A 23,419-nucleotide genomic window follows, 5' to 3' on the forward strand; every position below is an offset into this window, starting at 1 on the left:
CCTCAAAGGAATAAACAGAAGAGCAAGTATTTAAGTCAATAGGCAGCTCTCGTTCATGAGATTATTCAGGGCCTTAGGCTGGAGCACTCCCTGTCATCTTCAAAACATGGCTTCCAAAATGCTCTTTCATTGCCATTACCATTCACAGGAAACCGGAGAGAGCATGGAGAAACAATTATAGATTTTATTGGCTAGTAGGCCTAGAATGCGCATACATCACTTCATCCACATTCTGTTGGAAGGTCTTAGTCTTCTGGCCACACCTGTTTACAAAAAAGTCTGCAAATTATAGTGTGACTGAGCATGTATATATCCAGATACTATGGAAGAAGGGAGACTGGATTGTGGTGGATAGCTAGCACTATCAGCCACATATTCCTTTATAGTGGGATGAGCACTTATAATGATTATGTATCAATTCTATCCATTAAATCTTATCAATAGAGAATTTTTTTGAAAAACAATTTAAGTGAATGGATCACCTAAATTACAATATTTAGCATATTTTAGGATCTCTGAGAGGTAAAAAAAAAAAAAAAAAGTGTGGCACTTCTTTTCTCAAACAACTTATACTCACAGAGTCCGCAATGTTATCTATATATAGTAGTGTAGAGGCACCTTCAAAGTAGGTGGCACATGCTTTTGACTTCTAAAAGATGAGAGCAAAGTTAGAAACATGGAGGGCACAAGGAAAGTTATTCTGAGTTAAAGTAACAATATGAGCGATACCATTCATGTGAGAATAAGCCTACCACGGAGATCAGTCTGGCTAGATTTATGTTAGAATCAAGAAGTAAATAAGTTTGTGTAGGACAAAATCATGGAGAATCTTTCAAGCCAAGAAGAAGTCTGAATTTAATAAGCAGGTTTTATTGCTTTTGATCAAAAAGCCATGTGAACTGTACTGACTCATTATGGCTGATGGGACTAGTTGAGGAAGTTCTTATATACTCCTAGGTTGAATGTTTTTATCATGAAAGGGTGTTGGATTTTGTCAAACCATTTTTCTTTGTCTATTGAGATAATCATGTGGTTTTTTACTTTTATTCTGTTAATGTCCTGTATTACATTGATGTATTTTCATATGTTGACCCTCCTTGTATTTCCAAGATAAATCTCCCTGGGTCTTGGCTCTATAATCCTTTTTATGTGTTATTGGGTTCAGTTTGCTAGTATTTTGCTTAGTATTTTTACATTTATTCATAAAATAAAATGGTATCTGGTTAAGATACCTCTTTGGTTTTAGTATCAGGGTCTCATAGAATAAGGTGAGTAGTATTTCTTCCTCTCCTATTTTTTTGAAGAGTTTATAAGGGATTGATGTTAATTCTTCTTTAAATGTTTGGTAGAATTTGCTAGTGAAGCTATCTGTTCCTAGAGTCTTCTTTGCAGGAAATTATGTCATTACTAATTCAGTCACTACTTCTTATAGGTCTATTCAGATTTTTCTGTTTCTCCTTGAGTTGGTCTCGGTAGTTTGTGTTTTTCTAGGAATTAACCATTTTATATCTAGGTTATCTCATTAACCATTTTATATCTAGGTTATCTCATTTGTTAGCATATTCCCTTAGAATCCTTTTTATTTCTGTTAAGATTGGTAGTACTGTTCTCTGTTTCTGTTTCTTGATTTTAATAATTTGAGCCCTTTCTCTGTCTTTTATCTTTTTGGTTAGGCTACCTAAAGGTATTTCAGGGTTTGTTTGTTTCAATTTTTAAAAATCTTTTCAAAGAACCAACTTTTGGTTGTGTTGATTTTTCCCTATTTTTTCTATTCTCTATCACATCCTACTTGTGTAGAACTTCAAGATTAACCAGAGGTGAGAGCTTAGGGCCTTTTCTGTTCTTTCCTGAGCATACACACAGCTCTGGGCATGCATAAAGCCATATCGTGCACATGGCCTTCTAGGTTCCCAGGAATTTCTCAGAGCCTTACAAAGCCCCCTATGGGTATCTCATTCCCCAGTTTTTTCATTTTGACCCTTTATTAGCCTATTATTTGACCCAACTTTTATCCACTGCCTCAGCAAACCGCATGTTCAACAACTGCCTCCAATTGTTTTCAACAAACACACTGAAAGAAGGGTTTGCCTACCATGAACGCTGTGTCAGGTCAAATAAACACAGCCTTGTGAGTGGAGTCTTCATGTGGAAACCACCAGACAGGCCAAATAATGACAATTATGTGAAAATGGGGCTCTGAAGGAGCTCCAGCCCTGCCTGGTCCCTGCAGTGGCTGCTAGGTGTTTTTACTATAATTGCTGGAGTGTTGGTTTTTAAGGCTAATGTGAAGCTGAGGAGGAGGTATGTGTATCAGGCAATTTAAAATGCCACAGAGCTCACTGTTTTTACTGAGATTCAGCCATTTTATTAAACAAATGCTTTCTGAGTTGTTATAAGATTTTGGTTAATTTTCAGAGTTCTGAAAAATTGATTCTGACAGTATTTTCCAGTGTTCTTGTTTCTTTTTTTAAAATTTTTAAAATGTTTATTCATCTTTGAGAGACAGAGACAGAGCATGAATGGGGAAGGGGCAAAGAGAGGGAGACACAGAATCGGAAACAGGCTCCAGGCTCCGAGCTGTCAGCACAGAGCCCAACGCAGGGCTTGAACTCACGAACTGCGAGATCATGACCTGAGTTGAAGTTGGACGCTCAACCGACTGAGCCACCCAGGCGCCCGAACCAGTGTTCTTGTTTCTTATATAAAGGAGAGCACTTTCAGAGGGCCTTACTCTGCCATTTTCACTGACCCCCCCTCCCATTATGGCTTCTTTTTAAAAACTTTTTAAAGTTTATTATTTTGAGAGAAAGAGAGACCGAGCACAAGCAGAGAAGGGGCAGAGAGAGGGAGACACAGAATCTGAAGCAGGCTCTAGGATCTGAGCTGTCAACGCAGGGCTTGAACCATGTTGCAGACCACGAGATCATGACCTAAGCTGAAGTTGGATGCCTAACAGACTAAGCCATTATGGCTTCTTGAACAGGAAAATTGATGGGGTAAAAACTAAACTTGAGGTCAAATACAGTGCCAGATCTGGCAAGGAATCTACATACTTAATACACAAATCTATAAGAAAAGTATTAAAATATAAAAATGAGCAACAAGCATGAAAAGATTAGTCATAGAACCAAAAGTACAGATGGATTAATAAAGTATAAAAAGGAGAAAGTTTGGCCTCAAAAAACTCAAAACTATCAAATCAACATTTTCACCATCAAATCAACAAGGACCAATTGTAATTATTACAATTCTCAGTATTTAGTATTGACAAAGGAGCAGTGAAATAAACATTCAAACACTGTTGGTCAGGAATATAAATTGGTACAGTCTTTCTGGAATATAATTTGGTAGTAATATCATGTCATTTAAAAATAGTATTATTTGAATACTTTCATTGTTATGTATATCTTTCCTGAAAAAAGAATAACATACTTGAAGATTTGTATACAAAGACATTCATTGCAGTGTTACATATAGTAGTGAAAAATTGGATTCAAAATAAATGTCCAACAATAGTAGAATGGTTGAATAATTTATAGTATATTCAACTTACTAGATTATTTCATAGTCATTAAATACACTGTTTTAGAATTATTTAATGGCATTGAGAATGTGTAATAAGATGGTAAGTGAAAAAAAAAACAAACTTTAGAAGGGGAAAAAGGAAGGAAAGCACACATATGCACACACATAGTACATCAACTTATTAACAGTGGTGGTCTCTGGGTAGGTAGGATACAGGAGATTTAATTTCCTTCATACATTTCCATTCTTTCCAGATTCTATACATTAAGGGTTTATTACCTTCATAACAAGCTCCTGTGGCTAAATGTAAAAGTAATGATCTGACATTTGTATGCAAGATAGATTATAAGGAGAAAGTTAGGGTGGAATGGAGAGGATAAAGCAGATCAAAAAGACATTTTATAAGAAGAAACTAGGCTGTAAAGACACATTGGATGTGGCAGATAAAGGGTTTCGAGCATGATCAAAATTAGGATAGCAAAGAAGAGAATCCTGTTTAATGAGAAAAGGTGTTTAGTTTTGAACACAATTGAGGATGATTGATATTTAAGAGATGTTCTCTTGTAGGCAGTTGAAAATACAGATGAAGTTTGTTTCTCCAGTTTTAATATGTTCTTGAAAATTATGTGTTTTTCCAGATTTGCAATAATTAAGATACTTTATTCACTGAATTTAGTGTAAAATTATAGAGGTTTTGCGTATTTTGTTCTATATTCATATTACTGCTTCATTTTCTTTGAATTTACTGTATAAAGTAACTGATTGCAAATGTTAGCCAGACTTTACCTTGTTTTGCTTTAGACTGGCTCAGAGTGCTTATGTTTCCATTATGATTACTTTTCATAGTTTTTATTACTGAAACTAGGGTTTGAAAAAGAAATGTAATCATCACCCAGGCAGTATTTATTTATTTATTTTTCTGTCAATTTTAGGCAATGAACATTTTAACTTCAGTGTTGCTTCTGTATGCAAAAGAGGAAGAAGCTTTTTGGCTTCTGGTTGCTGTGTGTGAACGGATGTTGCCTGATTATTTTAACCGTCGAATCATTGGTAAACACACACACATACATATCCCATATATAAGCACATATTTTTTTCTGAACAATTTATATGTCTCTTGTAATTATGTACCAATTTATGTATCAAGTGGAAGAACTGATCAATTAGGTTTTGAAATACACAAAATGTAAGCAGTATCAAAATGTTACATTCACTGATATGCTCATGAGAAGAACTTTTTGTACTGAATATATGATTGGAAAGTTTTTTTTATTATGTTGCTTTTTTTTTTTTTTCAACTTTTTTTTTTTTTTTTTTTGGGGACAGAGAGAGACAGAGCATGAACGGGGGAGGGGCAGAGAGAGAGGGAGACACAGAATCGGAAACAGGCTCCAGGCTCCGAGCCATCAGCCCAGAGCCCGACGCGGGGCTCGAACTTACGGACCGCGAGATCGTGACCTGGCTGAAGTCGGACGCTTAACCGACTGCGCCACCCAGGCGCCCCTTATGTTGCTTTTTTAAGATAAAATGCCTGGTCTGTTTCTTAATAAGAAATAGAAATTTTAAGTTGACTATCTCTGTATTGCTAAAACAGTGGTGATCTGAAGCATCCAGAGCTACTGGAACATTTTTAATAATTACTTAATGAGAGAGAGATTTTAACCAGCTTGAAATCTCTACATTTATATGAATTGTATTGATATTTTCAAGGTTTAAAAGAAGGGTCAAGTTCTTAGTTTGTTAATTGTATAATATTTTCTTCAGTCATCAAATATTTACAGATTTTGATACTCTACCTTAAAGCTGTAGGTGGTTTCAACTTTGTACACTCATACGCCTTCAGTATCATGGCTGGGTTATTGATTGCATTTCATTCTTTCATTATAGTTATTTGTGTATTTATCTAAAGTTCTTTCATTATAGTTATTTGTATATTGATCTGAAGTTCTAGATATTAAGCTCTTTGAAGATGAGGCTATTTCATTAATTGGAGTATCTCTTATGGTGCCTATTACAGGTTTCTGCAAAAGATTGAATAAATTACTGTTCAAATGAATTTGAACTGAGTTTCTCAAGTGCTTCTTGATTCATGACACTTTACTAGCAGATAAAGAGATGTATGAAATATAGGAAAGGCACTAAAGAAGTTCATAATTGAAGGAATAGAAATGAGATATATTGGCATACTAGTAAGTGGGAAGGTATCAGAAACAAATCCTTTTGAAGGGGATTCATTTTTAAACTTCTTTTTATGCTCACCAGGTGCCTTGGTGGATCAGGCAGTCTTTGAAGAACTTATCAGGGATCACTTTCCCCAACTTACAGAACGTATGACTGATATGACATTCTTTTCCTCAGTTTCTCTCTCATGGTTCCTCACACTTTTTATTAGTGTGCTGCCTATTGAAAGTGCAGTGAATGTGGTGGACTGTTTCTTCTATGATGGAATAAAGGCCATTTTACAACTGGGATTGGCAATACTTGACTATAATTTAGACAAACTGATCACATGTAAAGATGATGCTGAAGCTATGACAACTTTAAACAGGTACTGTCAGAACCGTAACGTTTAAATCTGGAGAGCCCCTTGGAGATGATCTTGTTCAGTCCCTTTGTTTTGCAGATGAGGAAATAGCCCTAGAAGCTTTAAACAATTTGCCCAGTGTCACAAAGCTAGTTGTATGAAAAATCTAGGACTAATGTCCACTTCTCTGTTTCAAAATAAGATATAGTAAGAGCAGATCCCTCTGAAGTAAGTCACTTGGTAACATACACATTTACACTAATATTGTTGATTCAGTACGCTGGGACTTTCATAGTCCCAGTTTGAGCTATAAAGTATTGTTGTGTAAAAGTAGTTTGAAGGGGGAAGAATAGTTGATAATGTTAAAAACCAGTGGGAGAGATCATTCTGGTTTTCAGGTAATTTCAGTCAGGTATACTGAGCCTTATTTTCCCAGTACTTTTTCTGTGAATGTTATTTTATATTGGAGCACTTTGTGTGTGTGTGTGTGTGTGTGTGTGTGTGTGTGTGCGCGCGCGCGCATGCGTGCTCACGCGCACGTGCACATGTACACTATGTACGTATATGTTAAATGAATGGGTCACTATTGTAAGGGTGCATCAAATACCATTTTGTACAGAATAAAATATAAACACTCTGGCATTCAGAACACTCTACGTTAGGACCTCAATGTATCTTTTTTATTTCTCCTTACGTGCCTCTACATACCCTGTATTCCATCCTTACTAGGCTATGTGGTATTTGCTGAGTACTCTCTGAGCCTATTTGCTTTCCTCATGCTCTCCTCTTTGCCTCTGAAATAATTTCTTCACCATCCCATTCCCCTCTCCCTTGTCTTCCTAATTACTAACCATCTTCAGATTCCACTTCTTCATAAGACCACCCTTTGTCCTATCAGTTGACATTAACCTCTAACTAGGGAGAAATTAGCTATCATTTTCTCTGCATTTTACTTCCACTAATTTTTGTATTACTGTCACTTTTGGATAGGTTCTTTGACAGTGTCACTAATAAGGATAGCCCATTGCCTTCAAGTGTTCAGCAGGGTTCAAATGTGAGTGATGAGAAAAGCAGTCTTATTAAAGTGGATATTACAGATTTGATTAGAGAGTCAAATGAGGTAAGTTTTTTTTATACCACAAATATAATTACATAGCATAGTTTAAATGATCAGTACTATAGTTATATCTCTAGTGGTATATCAAGAATAAGATAATACAACTAAAGATATAATTTAAAATCCAATTTCATTTGTTTATTTTATTGAGGTATAATTGACATACAATATTATATTAATTTCCTGTGTACAATATACTGATTCAACATTTGTATTGTATACATCGTGAACTGATCACTACAGTAAGTGTAGTTATCATCTGTCACCATACAAAGTTAATACAATATTATTGACTGTATTCCCTATGCTGTACTTTATATCTCCATGGACTTACTTTATAACTGGAGCTTTGTACCTCTTGATCCCCCCATACCCATTTTTTCCCCCTCCAACTCCCCTCTCCTCTGGCAACTACTGCTCTGTTCTCTGCATCTATGAGTTTGGGTTTTGTTTATTTTTTAAATTCTACTTATAAGTGAAATCATGTAGTATTTGTCTTTCTCTGACTTATTTCACTTAGCATAATACCCTCAGGGTCCATCCATGTGTTGCAGATGGCAAGATTTCATTCTTTTTATGGCTAAGTAGTGCTCCATTGTATAAAAATGAGTTCTATCAACTCTTCCTAGGTCATATAGACTCACCTGCTTCAGTTTGCTATCTTTAAATGAAATGATTCTCACTTGCTTTCACAGATAATGACCACTTATAAATATCTATCACCATATAAAAAGGTGAAAATTCTTCCTAGAGACTAAGAATTTTTCCAATGTTCTTATACATAGTCTAGACACATAGTAGATTGAATTCTCTCCAGTAAATCTATAGAACAACTGAAACGTGGGAGGTGAAAATTTGCATAACCACTGAACAAGTTAGGAAAATAGCTAGAAATAGAACCAAGGCCTCTGAGAATTGAGTCTGATGAAATTCAGGTGTAAGAAAAGCAGATATTTATTATGAATGAGTATCTGCTGAAATCATTTTTTTGCAGAAATATGGTAATATTCGCTATGAAGATATACACAGCTTGCGCTGTCGAAATAGGTTGTATGTCATACAGACCCTAGAGGAAACAACAAAGCAGAATGTGGTGAGTATCTTCCCTATGGGGGGAAAGCCAATTGGATTAACATTTTTTTCCAACTTCCTTTAAAAAATTAACATTCCATGTGAAGAAAATGAATATAACTAAACTTTTGAGCTAGATTCTTGCCACAGCTTAGCTTAGTGTAAATTTGAGAGGAAGTAAGTTATTTTCTTCTAATGGAATTATGTTGATTTCTCCAAAGTGTTTTGTTATTTGACCTTTAATATTGAATGCTGTGATACAGGCATTTAAGCATAACATATTTTTGACGTGCTTCATCATTGCGAACAGCTGACCTACATAGTCAGTAGTCATTACTGTTAATATATTTTATTATCCTTAGAAACCTAAGATAAGGTAAAAAAAGCTATAAAACTGTGTTTCTAAGTACTCTCCTTTTTAATATTTGGATGTCTACATAAGAAGCTGTTAATATTGGTTGTCTCTGGTTAATGGGATTAATAGATTGCTGGTTGGAAGAGTGAGAGTTTTACTTTGCTGTATGTATCCTTCTGTACTGATTGAGCTTTTATCATAAGCATGTATTGTTTTTGTAAACTTACTTGCTTAATGGCCACATCCTCAGAGATACCAATCTGGGAAGATGAACATTTCTGAAGATTCTGGGTTTAGCTCTCAAATAATTCAGTGATATTACTGTGACATAGCATAGAGCCCCCTTGTTTTGGGTTTTATATATTAACTTAAAAAATAAGTAATACATTTTCACTATTAATAACTTAAACATAACAGAAATGTAAAAACATAAAAGTTCCTTCCCTTCCCCTATGTTCATCTGTTTTGTTTCTTAAATTCCACATATGAGTGAAATCATATATCTTACTCTGACTGACTTATTTCACTTAGCATACTACCCTCTAATTCCATCCACATTGTTGCAAATAGCAAGATTTCATTCTTTTTGGTTGCTGAGTAGTATTCCATTATATATATATATATATATATATATATATATATATATATATATATACACACACACACACACACCACATCTTATACCATATCTTCTTTATCCATTCATCAGTCGATGGATATTTGGGCTCTTGTTGCCTTTTGTTGATAGGGTGATGGGTATTAAGGAGGGCCCTTGTTGGGATGGGCACTGAGTGTTATATGTAAGCAATGAATCACTGGATTCTACTCCTGAAACCAATACTACACTGTATTGTTAACTAACTTGAATTTAAATAAGTAATTTTTTTTAAAAAAGTAAAAGTCCCTTAGCCCAGGAGTAACCAGTATTAAAATTGTTTGGTATATATCCTTCCAGATCTTTTTAGTATGTATCTATAGACATAAATGTGTCTGTTTTGGGGGGGAGGTTGATACAGTTTTTTAAATGAGATCATACCAGTTACTTTTTTCTGCAACTTAATTTTTTCACTGAAAAATATATCATAGTTATTGCATATCAGTACATATAGGTCTACCTCACTTTTCTTAACATACTGAATAGTATACCATAGTATGGACATGCTATATAGTTGACCCTGAACAATGCAGAGGTTAAGGGCCCCGATTCACTGTGCACATGAAAATCCACATGTAACTTTTGACTTCCCAAAACTTAAGTACAGTTGACCCTTGAACAACATAGGTTCATACCGTGCAGGTCCACTTACACATGGATTTTTATATATATAAATACAGTATAGTGCCGTAAATGTATTTTCTGTTCTTTATGGTTTTCTTAATATTTTCTTTTCTCTAGTTTACTTTGTTGTGAGAACACATTATATAATATATATAACATACAAAATGTGTGTTAATCCACTGTTTATGTTGTTGGTAGGGCTTCCGGTCAACAGTAGGCTATTGGTAGTTAAATTTGCGGGGAGTCAAAAGTCACATGTCAATTTTCGAGTACACAAGGGGTCAGCGCCCCTAACCCCCATGTTATTCAAGGGTCAACTGTACTCCTGTTGACCTGGAGCCTTATTGATTCAGACCTTTTTTTAAAAATCAGTATTGAGTGTTAATTTTGATCAAAAGATTTTTCCATATGTTGAGTTTATATATTTTTCTGCTTTGTTAATGTAGTCAGTTATATTAAGGAATTCCTAATATCCTTCTATTGGGTTTTTGAAATGAATTCTGTTTGGTCATGTTGTATTATTATTTTAATATTCTGCTTTGATAATTTTGCTAAATAGTTTAGCTGTGTTCTTTACATCTTTGTTAAAGTGACATTGGGTTACAGTTTTCTTTGTGTGTGCTAACTTTAGTTTTCTAATGAGAGTTGTGCTCACGTCATAGAATGAATTTTGGAATAAATTATATTTTACTATGCTCTGGAATAGTTTAGATCACACAGGAATTAACAATTACCTGAAAGTTTGAGGAATTGAGCCTATGAAACTATTTGGATCTGCTGCCTTTTGGTAGATGACAGATTTTTATTACCTTTTCAGTTCTGTCTCTTCAGAATTTGCTCTTTCTGGGTTAATTTTGGTAATTTTTGTCCTAGAGAATTATTCATTTCATCTAGACTTTCAAATATATAGATATAAAGCTTAAAGAATTCATTCAATAGATATTTAATGCTACCTCTGTGCTGAACACTTTTAATGACCTATGTTTATACCTATGTTTATATTATAATTTTACTTCTCAGTGATGTTTATTTGTGTTTTCTTTTATCACACTTGCCACATTTGTCTATTTTACTTTTTTTAAATTAACCAGCTTTTTGTTTTATTTATTGAGCGTAGTGAGTTGTTTTTCATTTCCACTATTTTATTAATTCTATATTTTATCTTTACTCTTTTAAATTTCTTAAATACCCAAATCGTTGTACCATTGGTGCTTGTTCTTCATGGAGTAGGATAAAATTACATATTTTCTAAGCTTATTATTTCTTGGATTATAGGTTTTTTTGGCACAGATAGGGAATGCACACCTCTCCCAGTGTCTTTGAAGTGCTTAATGACAACCCCATTTGATGACTTTGACACATTGTTTATGTGTCAAGAGAGGAATATATGGAATGAGACTTAGAATACTGTTACTTATATTTATAGACATTAAATGGATGTCCTTTGGCAGTGATCTCTGGGTATGAAGGGATGAAGATCAAAGTACATATCAGAGTTGAACCAAAGTACATATCAGAGTATAATTGAACTATAGCCTATGTACAACCTTTTTAAAGGGCAAAATTTGTACATTTGTCTTTGTTATTCTTTTAAAAAGTTAGAAGAAAATTATTCTTGCAGAGGGAGATTTTTCTAAATGGATTCAATAATTTTAGTACTGAAGTGTTAAATTATAAATTGCTTTTAATCTTTTTAAAGTTGCGTGTTGTATCACAAGATGTGAAATTGAGCCTTCATGAATTGGATGAACTTTATGTCATCTTTAAGGTACTGTTGTTCTTCTTCAAGTGAAAAGTAGTACTTTTTAAGCAAAATTTTACCACAACCACTTTTAAATATTTTATCTTTATTTTAGTAGACATGCTTAAAAGAAAATAATTTTATAAAATTGCTTTTTATGATTTAATGACTTTCCTCTTTTTATTTGTTTTTAATAGAAAGAGCTGTTTTTTTCTTATTATTGGTGTTTGGGTTGTCCAGTATTGAAGTACCATGACCCCAGTCTGCCATATTTGGAACAGTATCAGATTGACTGCCAGCAGTTCAGAGTGTTATATCACTTGTTGAGTCCCTGGGCTCATTCTGCAAACAAAGACTCACTAGCCTTATGGACATTCAGATTGTTGGATGAAAACTCTGACTGCCTTATAAACTTCAAAGAATTCTCCTCTGCAATTGGTAGGATGATGTCCAATAATTTTCTTTTTTTTTTAAGTTTTATTTATTTTGGAGAGTGCATGAACAGGGGAGGGTCAGAGAGAGGGAGACAGAGGATCTGAAGCAGGCTCTGCACTGACAGCAGCGAGCCCAAAGCCAGGGTTGAATTCATGAACTGTGAGATGGTAACCTGAGCTGAAGTTGGACGCTCAACCGACTGAGCCACCCAGGCGCCCACAATAATTTTCTTTTTTAAAGCAAGAAATAAAGGTACCCCTAGAAATACTTAGTACTGCCTTTTAGTGCCAATTTAGTCAGATTTTATCAGCCTGAGTTACATTATCTCCAACTTGAGCAATAAGTGGACCTTTTGCTAAATATAAGTATATTGGTCTCATTTTGACCCAGTCTTCTCAGAAAAGCAAGCTGTTAGATATAGTTGTTTTAAAGGTTAACACAAGGGAAGAAAATATCCATATCTTGCCCCATTCAGGCACATGGAGGCTTCAGGAGGAGTTTCCCCCTCAGTAAAAATCCAATCACATAACCTAGAAAAGTGGTAGAGAAATATCCAACAAACATGCTGTGCCTGTAGATAGTTCACCAGTTACATTGCTTTTCCAGACACCCTTTGCTTTTCCAGACACCCCAGCATACTTTCTTATCAGGGATTGCCCGTTAAAGAGGAATTCTCTTCCTCAAATGAGGCATAAGGCCTCATTAAAAAGAAAAAAAGAAGATTTAGGTTGGGGGAAGGGAAATCAGCATGAGAGCATTTTTTCTCTGATAAAGTATATTTTACTTATACGCTTGAAAGAGAGAATCTGGCTGACTGGGTGGTTGTTTAATTGTTAGTTTAAGTGACAAAGTTTCTGAGTCCTAATTACTGGCTAATACCTGTATCTTAATTAATCTTTGTTGCTGGAATTGATTGAATGTTCTTTGAAAACATGATTATTTGTAATTGAATTTTATTAAACAGATACAATGTACAATGGAAGTTTCACTGATAAGCTTAAGCTGCTTTTTAAGCTGCATATTCCTCCAGGTAAGAGTTTAACAGTCTTTAATGATATACAGGAGTTGATTCCATTTTTTTTTTTTTTTGAGAGCGAGACAGAGTGCAAACAGGGAAGTAGCAGAGGGAGAGAATCTTAAGCAGGCTCCATGCAAAGCTTTGCATGGAGCCTGACATGGGGCCTAATGTCACAACTGTGAGATCATGACCTGAGCCAAAATCAAGAGTCGGATGCTTAACTGACTGAGCCACCCAGGTGCTCCAATTGATTCCATTTTAACAAATATAATGGTAGATACTCAATTTTAATAAATAATGTAATTTTCAATATGATCTAAGGTCATTGCTTCATTGTGGCCCATGGATCATATATCTAGTACTTTTTCTGATAGGTAGTTACAGTGAAATCTGTAGAAGAGATTCTGTGTAACAGAAGGGTCCATAAGCTTCCTCTCAGTTAGTGGTCAACTTGATAGTTTATGTGTAAGAACGACCTATCATTTGAATATTGGTATAATACTGACATGTGATGTTGTTATTGGGGAGTAGAATTTAACTTTAGACAAATTGCCAAACTTGTGGGATACTACAAATTATTCAGAAAAAATGAGACTAGGCAGCAAGGATGTTAAACATTTGGAAAAGGAAGCAAAATAAAAGCTGCCATTTATTGAACACTTTCTCTGTTGACGCATTTACTTTACATGTGTTCTTTTACTTAATTCTCACAATGTCCCTGAGAAGTACTATCTTTCCAAGGATAAGGAAACTAAGGCTCAGAAAGATTAAATTATTGGCCAAAGATCACATAACTAATAAACTGCTGGGATTCAAACTGAGGTCTGACTCCAAAGCTTAGGTTTCTTTCTATTCTGCCATACTCCCCTAATGTTACCATACCATTCCAGTTTATTCAGTGTTTTCCACTGACCTTAAGAGTCTGGCTTTCCCAAACCTGATCCATATTTTGGGAAAACAGTCTTAAGTTTTAAGCTAAAGGAACATTGCAAAGGTACCATTTAGTTTAGAAAGGATAATTTACACAAGCAAACAGCACCTCATAACTTGTCTTAAGCTAAACCTGGGATTTCTTTGAGAGCCTTCCCAGGATAGCCAGGAACCATTCTTTACCAGACCAAAAATCTAAAAGCCACCTCTTACCCTTTACACACTCCTATCACAATCAGAGCATTAAACACCAAAGAAAAACCACCTAATAACTTAATTATTAAGAACTTTGCATTGTCAAGTCAAATTATTATTAGAGTGTCTAATATTGCCATGGAATGAATATACTTTCAGTAGAAAGATCAAAAATAGAGAAACCACTGTGTAGGTTACAGCACTCAACTTCATGTTTGCCTTATTACCAAAGATGTTTTTAAATGAGGTCACATTTTCAGAGATTTTAAAATGCCACATTTTCTTATTTCAACTTGTAATGGCTCTCAGAAAACTATTAAAAAGTAAGAGAACGAATAGAACTAAAAGTGATAAGAACTTCTTATTATTTGCTATAGAGTAGTATTACTTCCACATCTCTTCACGTCTGTCTTATTGAGACCTTTTGTTTAACTCTCTGCCCCCAGATTTACTTGACCCCATTATAGGACCCACTGCTGTCCCTTATTGTTAGTAAATTGATTGGGTTATCTGTTTTCAGCTTATACTGAAGTGAAATCTAAGGACCCTTCAAAAGGAGATGAACTTTCAAAAGAAGACTTACTTTATTTCAGTCAGCTTCATGGTAAATATCTGTTAAAAATGTTATCTGTTTTGACGATTAGTCACTCATAGAGATCTTCCTGGCTTAAGTATTTTTTACCCAGCTACCATTAGTAAAATATGAGTTAATGGTACTTTATATTTCCTTTGTGCAACCATAACACTTAGCACAGTGCTAAATGCATGGTAAATACCCCCAAAATATTTGACTGATTAAAGTGTGTTTTCATTTAGGGAATGTTTATTCTACTGGAGGATTAGAAAATGCATTTTGTTTCTACTTACGTAGCAGAATTGTTCTACTTAACATCGCAGAAATTTCTAAAATGTATCAGATCATTTTCATGCCTTGTTAAAATACAGTGGAGACAATAGCATCTTTGATGATTGAAGGTCATAGCTATTATTCAAACAGTGAATACTTATTATAAATCACTGTAGGTGTAGGAGACAGGGATGAATCTGTCTCCAAGACATAATTTGGAAGTGTTATGCACTTATTTTTGTGTCCTTTGCTTCTTTTTCATAAACATGAATGTGTTACAGAGGGATAAGTCCTGATTAATGTATGTTTATAGTTACTATATGTTAAGTGTTTGAACACTAAGTTTGAAGAGACCTTACAAATCATCTAGTCAAATCCCTTAATTATATATAGATAGGGGCACTGAGGCCCAGAGAGAAGTGACTTGTGCAAGATTTCACAATGAGTTACTGCTACAATCAGGACTGTAGCTCAGTCTTCTGACTTCCAGCATGCTTTTTTCCCTAATAATAAAAGTAATACAGTTTAGTTTGAAGTAGGTCACAGGGAAGAAAATATCCCCCCCCAGAAATAAATAATATTTGTTAAACTTGGTATACTTTTAGATTTTTTTTTTCGTATAGAGTCTCCCCAGTGTTCTTTCAACTATAAAAGCTTTTGAATACTTTGTGTTCTGATGATAGGAGGTCATGGCAGCTAAAATTGGTTTCCTGAATTGAAGAAAATAACATGTGCCTTTTTATATAAAATACTCTTTTACTTTCAAAAGGTATTTACTTATTAAATATTTTTAAAAATTCAATTGTGTTCCTTTCCTCTAGTTTCCCAGCCTATAAATGTGAAGGAAGCAGAATCACTAAAAAAGAGCCCTGAAAAAGGTACTATGATTAGGAATATCATTTAGTTTAAGTTACTGTTTTTGTGAATAGTTAGTGGCAAAGGCACAAAGTGGATTCCCTTTAAAGGCTATTGATTTGTCCTGAGAGCTTTTTTGCTGTTTTGATGTCAGTTTAACAATTTAGTCTTTGTTGTCTTGATACTTAAGTCTCAGAAGTTATAGTAAATAACCCATATTCATTTAATTTTACTATTTTGAAAATATTTAGTTTTTTTAAAATTTTTTTAACGTTTATTTATTTTTAAGACAGAGACAGAGCATGAACGGGGGGGGAGAGAGGGAGACACAGAATCTGAAACAGGCTCCAGGCTCTGAGCTGTCAGCACAGAGCCCGACGCAGGGCTCGAACTCATGACCGTGAGATCATGACCTGAGCTGAAGTTGGACACTTAACCGACTGAGCCACCCAGGCGCCCCGAAAATATTTAGTTTTAATTACAAGAGTAATAGATAATTCTTCTAAAAGAAATTTAAACAGAAATCTTTATATTCCCACTGAACTCTACCCTGAAGTAAATGTGAAAACATTTTGTTCTGTATCCTTTCCAGACTTGTTTCCATGTATACACAAAGACATATAGACCTCTCTTTTTTATTAAAAAAAGAAACATTCCATAAATACTGTTCTACAATTTGCTTTTTCTATTTTGTGATATATCATGGATATCTTTTCATGTTAGTACATTTGGATCTGTCTTATTCTTTTTTAATGGGTATAGAGTATTCCATTGTTTGATTTGATCATGCCATAATTCAATAACTAGCCCAATATTGATGGACATTTAGGTTGTTTCCAATTATTTGTATTGCAAACTGTGTTGCAACAGACATTTTATACATACATTATAGGATACTTTTATACATATTTCTTTAGGATAGATAAATTCATAGAAGTATGAGAATACTATGTCTAATATGCACATTTAACATTTTGATCAAGGCTGTCAAATGCATTAAAAAAATCCATCATTCTTTTTATGTTTTTGAGTAACATTTAGTTAAAAAATAATGAGTTGCCAAAGATCTATTTAAATTATGACACCTTCCCTAAGGTTCTGTATATCTACCTAGTTTTCCAATGGATCTTAAGTTATTAATAGTCACATTAATTACTGTGATTAAACTCTTCAAAGGAATGAATGGATAAGTAGTGTTTTGAATTTTTTTAAGAAAAGCCACCATATAACACTTCAGAATCTGCATATTAAGAACATCATATAGAAGCTATTTTAAACTTAATAGTATGCATCAGAACATCTACATGAAATTTACATTGTCAAGCCAGGGTATACTGTTTAATCTAAAATGCATCCTTCTTCGTCTCTCTTCACATCTTCCCTAGTCCCCAGCCTTCCCAAAGTAAAAGTTTTAGTTTAATAGAAATGGAATACGTATTCTGAAAGCCAGTGGATGAAATAAAAGGTAAATTCAGATAATTTCCTGGGTTATTAAAAGGTGGAATCTTATATCTCAATGAAATATCTTCCAATCATAGTTATTCCTTCTGAGATTTGGGGAAATACAGTGGGCTGTTCATTATGAAATGGTTTTATTCCACTCTTTCAGGCAAAGGAAAAGTTGATATTCAAGCATACCTAAGTAAATGGCAAGATGAGCTTTCTAAAAAAGAAGAAAGCATTAAGGATTTACCAAGAATGAATCAGGTATAGTATTTTCAAAGAGAAAAAATGCTAGGTTCTTGTTTGTTTTTTTATGAATGTGGGTGTAACCAACTTTAAAAATTGCTAACATGCTATTACAAAAATAGTTAAATAATTTGTGTATCATCTCTAAGTTTCAGATGAGCACAGAAGAGTAGGAGCAAAGTTTTAAATGATTTTCTACTTTATTTTTTTAATGTTTATGTTTTTATTTTGAGAGAGAGAGAAGACACATGCAAGTGGGAGAGGGGCAGAGAGAGAATCCCAAGTAGGCTCTGTGCTGACAGCTGACAGCGCAGAGCCTTACATGGGGCTCACCTCACAAACAGTGAGATCATGACCTGAGCCTAAATCAGGAGTCAGATGCTTAACTGACTGAGCCACCCAGGCGCCCCAAAATGATTTTCTGCGTTAAGCATTTAAATGTATTTAGTTTCAGGATAGTTCCTCTGCTATGACAACATTTGTGACTATAGAAAAGATGTATGTATAAACATATATTTCAGTGTTTCCTATTTCCAGCTTTATTAGAAGCATTCATTTATTCAGTAAACATTTTTGTAGTGCCTACTAGATGACACCCAATGCTAGGTACTAGGGATAAGAAGTTAATAAAATAGGTCACACACTGGTGTCTTATCATCTTATATTTGAATGTGCTCAAACAATACTACTACTACTTGACACAATTCTAAATCCATGTCTATCTTAAATACTGGTCATTCAGTTTATGTTCTTATGTTTTTTAAATTACAATGTGTTGGTTTATATACTGAAGATCCCCAGAATTTTACCAAAATAAGAACTGTCAAATAACAGTATTCCTCATGGACTAGGTAATTTGGTAGCTAAATAAGTTTTTTTAATGAATCAGTATGGTATTTATTCTAAAATTTTTTATAAATAGTACTACAAACTAAGGAAGAAAAATAAAACTTAAAAGTTTGGTACTGTTTATTTTTATTAAGTATATCCTTTGTATTTGCTTTTTTTATTTACAGATAGATTTTTCTAGTAGGATGGAACTCTTGTGTTAGAATCAGTTTTTCTTTTTAATTCTCAAATATCTATTAGCAACGTCTATGGATTATCTAGGGGCAACTACCAAACAAACCAGTTTATTTCTCTACTTGGGTCCCACCTCAGCCTTTAAAGAGAAACATGTCTGGGGCACCTGGGTGGCTCAGTCAGTTAAGCACCTGACTTCGGCTCAGGTCATGATCTCACGGTTCATGGGTTCAAGCCCCATGTTGGACTTTGGGCTGACAGCTCAGAGCCTGGAGCCTGCTTTGAATTTTCCCTTTCTCTCTGTCCCTCCCCCACTTGCACTCTGTCTCTTTTCTCTCTCTCTCTCTCTCTCTCTTTCTCTCTCTCTCTCTCTCTTTCTCTCTCTCTCAAAAAATAAACATTAAAAAAGAATAATAATAATAATACATAAAGAGAAACATGTCTAAATGGGCTCTGTAGCACTACCTTGTACTACTACATAGTTCCCAAAACATTCTTCCATAATTTGTTGTCCTACTTGAGCTGCCCATTCTAGCCCTTTGGAGAGATCAAGGAAAACTCATCCTTAAGCCTTTTGTTAAGATTGGTTAATGAGGGGTGCCTGGGTGGCTCAGTCAGACATCCCACTCTTGATTTCGGCGGCTCACGTCATGATCTCAGGGTTGTGAGATTGTGCCCTGTGTATAGCTTTGTGCACACTGAGCATGAAGCCTGCTTGGGATTCTTTCTTTTCCTCTGTCCCTCCCCCACTTGTGCTCATGCTGTTGCGTGCACTGTCTCTCTCCCTCAAAATAAATAAATAAACTTAAAAAAAAGATCGGTTGGGGCACCTGGGTGGCTCAGTCGGTTAAACGTTCCACTCTTGGTTTCATCTCAAGTCATGGTCTCACAGTTCATGGGTTCAAACCCTTCCTTGGGCTCTGTGATGGCAACACGGAGCCTGCTTGGGATTCTCCCTCTCTGCCCTCTCTGCTCTCTGTCTCACTCAAAAATAAATAAATAACATTAATTTTTTTTTATGTTTTAATTTTATTTTTGAGAGAGACAGAGCACGAGCAGGGAAGGGGCAGAGAGAGAGAGGGAGACACAGAATTTGAAGCAGGCTCCAGGCTCCAAGCTGTCAGCACAGAGCCCAACGTGGGGCTCGAACTCACTGATAGTGAGATCGTGACCTGAGCCAAAGTCGGACACCCAACCGACTGAGCCACCCAGGTGCCCCAAAATAAATAACATTTTTTAAAAAGATTGGTCAATGAATGAACGATTCGCATGTGGGGAAATAGGAGAATTTGCCTATTTAAGAACCACCTAACATTGAGGGAATACTGGTAGGTAAGTTGCCCAGGAATTATTATATATATAATATACATATACAACGTACTGCTACTAGGCAACACATAAGAAAACTTAAATGGAATTTTCTTGCATGGTTCATACCCATCTTTCTAGAACCAAGATTTTTTTGGAGATTAATCATTAGTTTTTGTAACTTCTGTGGTGAAGGTTAAATAGTACAAATTCCAAAAAAGAGACTGTTTACTTCTAAGTTCTCTTTCTTTTTGCTAAATGTAATATCAAACGTGGTATTTCTAACTTGTGTCTTTCAGTCACAATTCATTCAGTTTTCAAAGACTCTGTATAACTTATTTCATGGGGACCCTGAAGAAGAGTCGTTATATCAAGCCATTGCTGTTGTAACTAGCCTTTTGCTCAGGATGGAAGAAGTTGGAAGGAAACTACATAGCCCTACAGCATCAGCCAAAGAATTCTCTGGTACAGCCTGTGCTTCTGGAGGACCCAGTGAGGGGAAAACAGAGAGCCACTTGAAGAAAGATCCCTCCTCTCTGAGGGAAGAACCTCAGTGGTCATTTGCATTTGAACAGATTCTTGCGTCTTTGTTGAATGAACCAGCTTTGGTGAGGTTTTTTGAGAAACCCATAGATGTAAAAGTGAAACTCGAAAATGCAAAAACCTCTCAGTTAAGTTTCAGAACCAAGATGTAAATCTCTTTTAACAGGAATTGCCTGTCATAGACAAGTTTACTAAGATTCCTGTAGCTTTCAGCTTAATTCTTGGGAATAGGAATCAGGGATTTATCTTGTTACCAATATGTTTTAAGGTTTAAAAAAAGATATGTGGAAGCACAATGATTCATTTCTTTGTGGTAATCTCTAATTTTTGATATTCTCCATTACAAAGGAACTTTTTATAGTTCACATGATATGTAGTATCAGGGGAATATGCTAAATGTTACCACCAGAGGGCACTACCGTATCACTTTTAGTAAGAAAATTACTAGTTTGTGCTGCTGTTTACATATGGATTAGTGATGATTTTGAAAATGTAATGTTATGTTTGAGTGTTAGTGATGCTGCCATGTCATCTGATAAACCCTACTTTCCAGATTGCCTCAGTTCCTATTATGATGCTTTAGAAATCCAGGCTCTTAGATCTATAGCCTTAATTATCTAAGTGATTACCATATGGGGACCTCATTTTCAAGTTATCAAACTGAAATAATATTAACTTTTTGAAGTTAATCTCATTCATTTTTCTAATAATGTTTTTTTTAGTAACTTCTACATTCTTCCTACCTGAGCAGTTCAGCAGCTGCTGACTGATAAAAACAAGTCAAGAACAAGTCCAAAATTCTGGGCACATATAAGGAGAAACAATATTGGATTTAATTTTAAGCCAGATAAAGCCAGTCTCTTCAGAAGGGTTAAGAAACAATTCAGTTAAGTATATAGGTGTCTCATTAGACTGAGCAATTACTTGAAACACTGCTGTTTGTGGCATTTGTCTCAGAGTAGCTGTGACTGCTTTGGTTCTAGCTGTAGATTTTGAATTTTCACCAGTCATGTTTTAAGCTACATAAGATAGACTGAATTACTGTTTTAGTCTGGCAAGTTCATAAAGTACTTATGTTTAATGATAGTTAAGGTAATTGCTGGTGTCTGTTTAAAAAGTTTTGACCATCTATCTGATTTAGATGTGTAATTTCAGTATTTTATGCTGCTTATATTTCAGTCATTACAGTGAAAGTCCATTTAGAGATAATGGGCTTTGTTAGCATTTTAAAGAAAAAAAGACAAGCAAACCATACCTGTTCAATCTTCTGTGCTGTTTTTGACAAGAGCAATTTATTAATAAATCGACTTAGGAAATTATGGGGAGAAGTTATCCAGTGGAGCTTCTTTCTTCACAAAAGGCTTTGGTTTTAAGCCCTTTGACTTTTCAGATGTGAAACAATAAAAGAGCAGAAATTCTTTAGAGTAACCCAAGACATTCTCCCTTTCTGGAAGGAATTGGTATAAGTCAGCCTTTGACAAGAGTCCACTGTGAACAAGGCCTAACACAAAGGGTTTCATCACCACAGAATATGTTATTTTCAAAGAGATTCAAGAATTTTAATTGACCCTTTGAAAATTTCATAAATTGGGCTTGGCCAAACACTTACTAGTGTTATCTTTAAAATGATTTGGTTAACCTTTTCTAGAACATTATCACCTAAAGACAGAGTTGGTAAATAAGCATCTATGCCTTTTCTCAGAAATGATTTGCTGAAATGTGTTCAAATTTTAGACTTTGGTTAATAGTTTATACATAAACTATCATACATCTGTTATTTTGCAATGATTGTTAAATTATACTACATAGACTCTAAAGACATAAGGCTCTATGCTTATATACAAAGGCACTGTTGCACATACTTTGTTGAATATTTTGTCAGTTATATTTACAAAAAAGATACTTTCTAAGAGCATATGTTATTAATATTTGATATGATTTTAAAAAGTCAGAATATTAAAGATTACTAGTATTGTGTTTTAGCCTATATTCATTAAAATTGAATACTTAGATTTTTGAATTGTAAAATGATTATAAATGCAAGTTAAAAAGGCAAACATTTATTTTCTGAGTCTGCAGGAGAAATAAGATGACTACATAGTTTTATAGCTGCTACCTTGTTAAGAAAATGAGTTCTTAATATTAAAAATCTTATGTAGTTGTGTTAAACTGAACCGCTGCATTATACCTTATGCATTAAATTAAATGTTATGACGTGGCTTTACTTTATAAAAATAAATATTACAAATTATTACAGTAAACATGAAAAATTGTTTGCTTAAAGATATTACTGTTATTTATTATGATGTATTTTTGTTTATACTTAGTTATCACTTGAGGACTTCTATCCTTTATTAGTTAAGGTTAGGTTGCAGAGAACAGAATTCACTCTAATTAGTTTAGTTAAGGCAGGAAAAGATTTATTACCAGACATTAAGTGGCTTACAGAATTATCAAGAGGACTGATCTAAATTGAGCTTTCAAGAACAACTTCCAAAACTATACCACAGAACCAGGCCACCAAGGGAGTTGCTAATTCTTCTACAATTAGGAAACTATTTCCTGCTACCATGATGAAAAGCCAACATTACAGCTGCTACTTACAGATCCATGCCCCACCTGCTATGATTTACACAGCAACAGAGATGCCAACCATCCCACTTCTCACCACCCACAAACTAGTGACTAAATTACAATAGAGCAAGAAAACATCTTCACAACCATGTTTACCAGCAGAAATGGCAGAAGCAAGCATAGCCTTTACCTCCCCTCAGCTATTCAAGTCTCACGAGTATGCATGTGATTGGCCTATAATGTATCCAGAATCCTAGTGGCAAGGGAATCTGGAAAATACCCTTTTAGCTTTTTCGCCTCTGCAATACAAGAAGGCACATTGAGAGGCTAGAATGGACGTTGAGCACCGTATTTGTTTTCTATTGCTGTGTAACAAATTACCACAACACA

General features: G+C 34.7%; 1 protein-coding gene across 1 annotated transcript in view; it reads left to right on the plus strand.

The window, feature by feature from the left end:
- Positions 1 to 20,607, plus strand: part of TBC1D8B (TBC1 domain family member 8B) — a 55,937-nt gene extending 35,330 nt beyond the window's left edge. Inside the window, exons 11-21 of the mRNA XM_047082113.1 lie at positions 4,458 to 4,575; positions 5,788 to 6,073; positions 7,040 to 7,169; positions 8,161 to 8,259; positions 11,571 to 11,639; positions 11,810 to 12,050; positions 13,012 to 13,077; positions 14,711 to 14,794; positions 15,859 to 15,915; positions 17,502 to 17,599; positions 20,212 to 20,607. Coding sequence (XP_046938069.1) covers positions 4,458 to 4,575; positions 5,788 to 6,073; positions 7,040 to 7,169; positions 8,161 to 8,259; positions 11,571 to 11,639; positions 11,810 to 12,050; positions 13,012 to 13,077; positions 14,711 to 14,794; positions 15,859 to 15,915; positions 17,502 to 17,599; positions 20,212 to 20,607 — 1,644 coding nt within the window. The remainder of the gene's footprint in view (positions 1 to 4,457; positions 4,576 to 5,787; positions 6,074 to 7,039; positions 7,170 to 8,160; positions 8,260 to 11,570; positions 11,640 to 11,809; positions 12,051 to 13,011; positions 13,078 to 14,710; positions 14,795 to 15,858; positions 15,916 to 17,501; positions 17,600 to 20,211) is intronic.
- The last annotated feature ends 2,812 nt before the right edge of the window (positions 20,608 to 23,419 follow it).

This window comes from Lynx rufus, unplaced genomic scaffold (genome assembly GCF_022079265.1).
Source record: "Lynx rufus isolate CCGP_SWC_20201006 ecotype Redwood Valley unplaced genomic scaffold, mLynRuf1.p SCAF_19, whole genome shotgun sequence".
Classification (NCBI taxonomy): domain Eukaryota; kingdom Metazoa; phylum Chordata; class Mammalia; order Carnivora; family Felidae; genus Lynx; species Lynx rufus.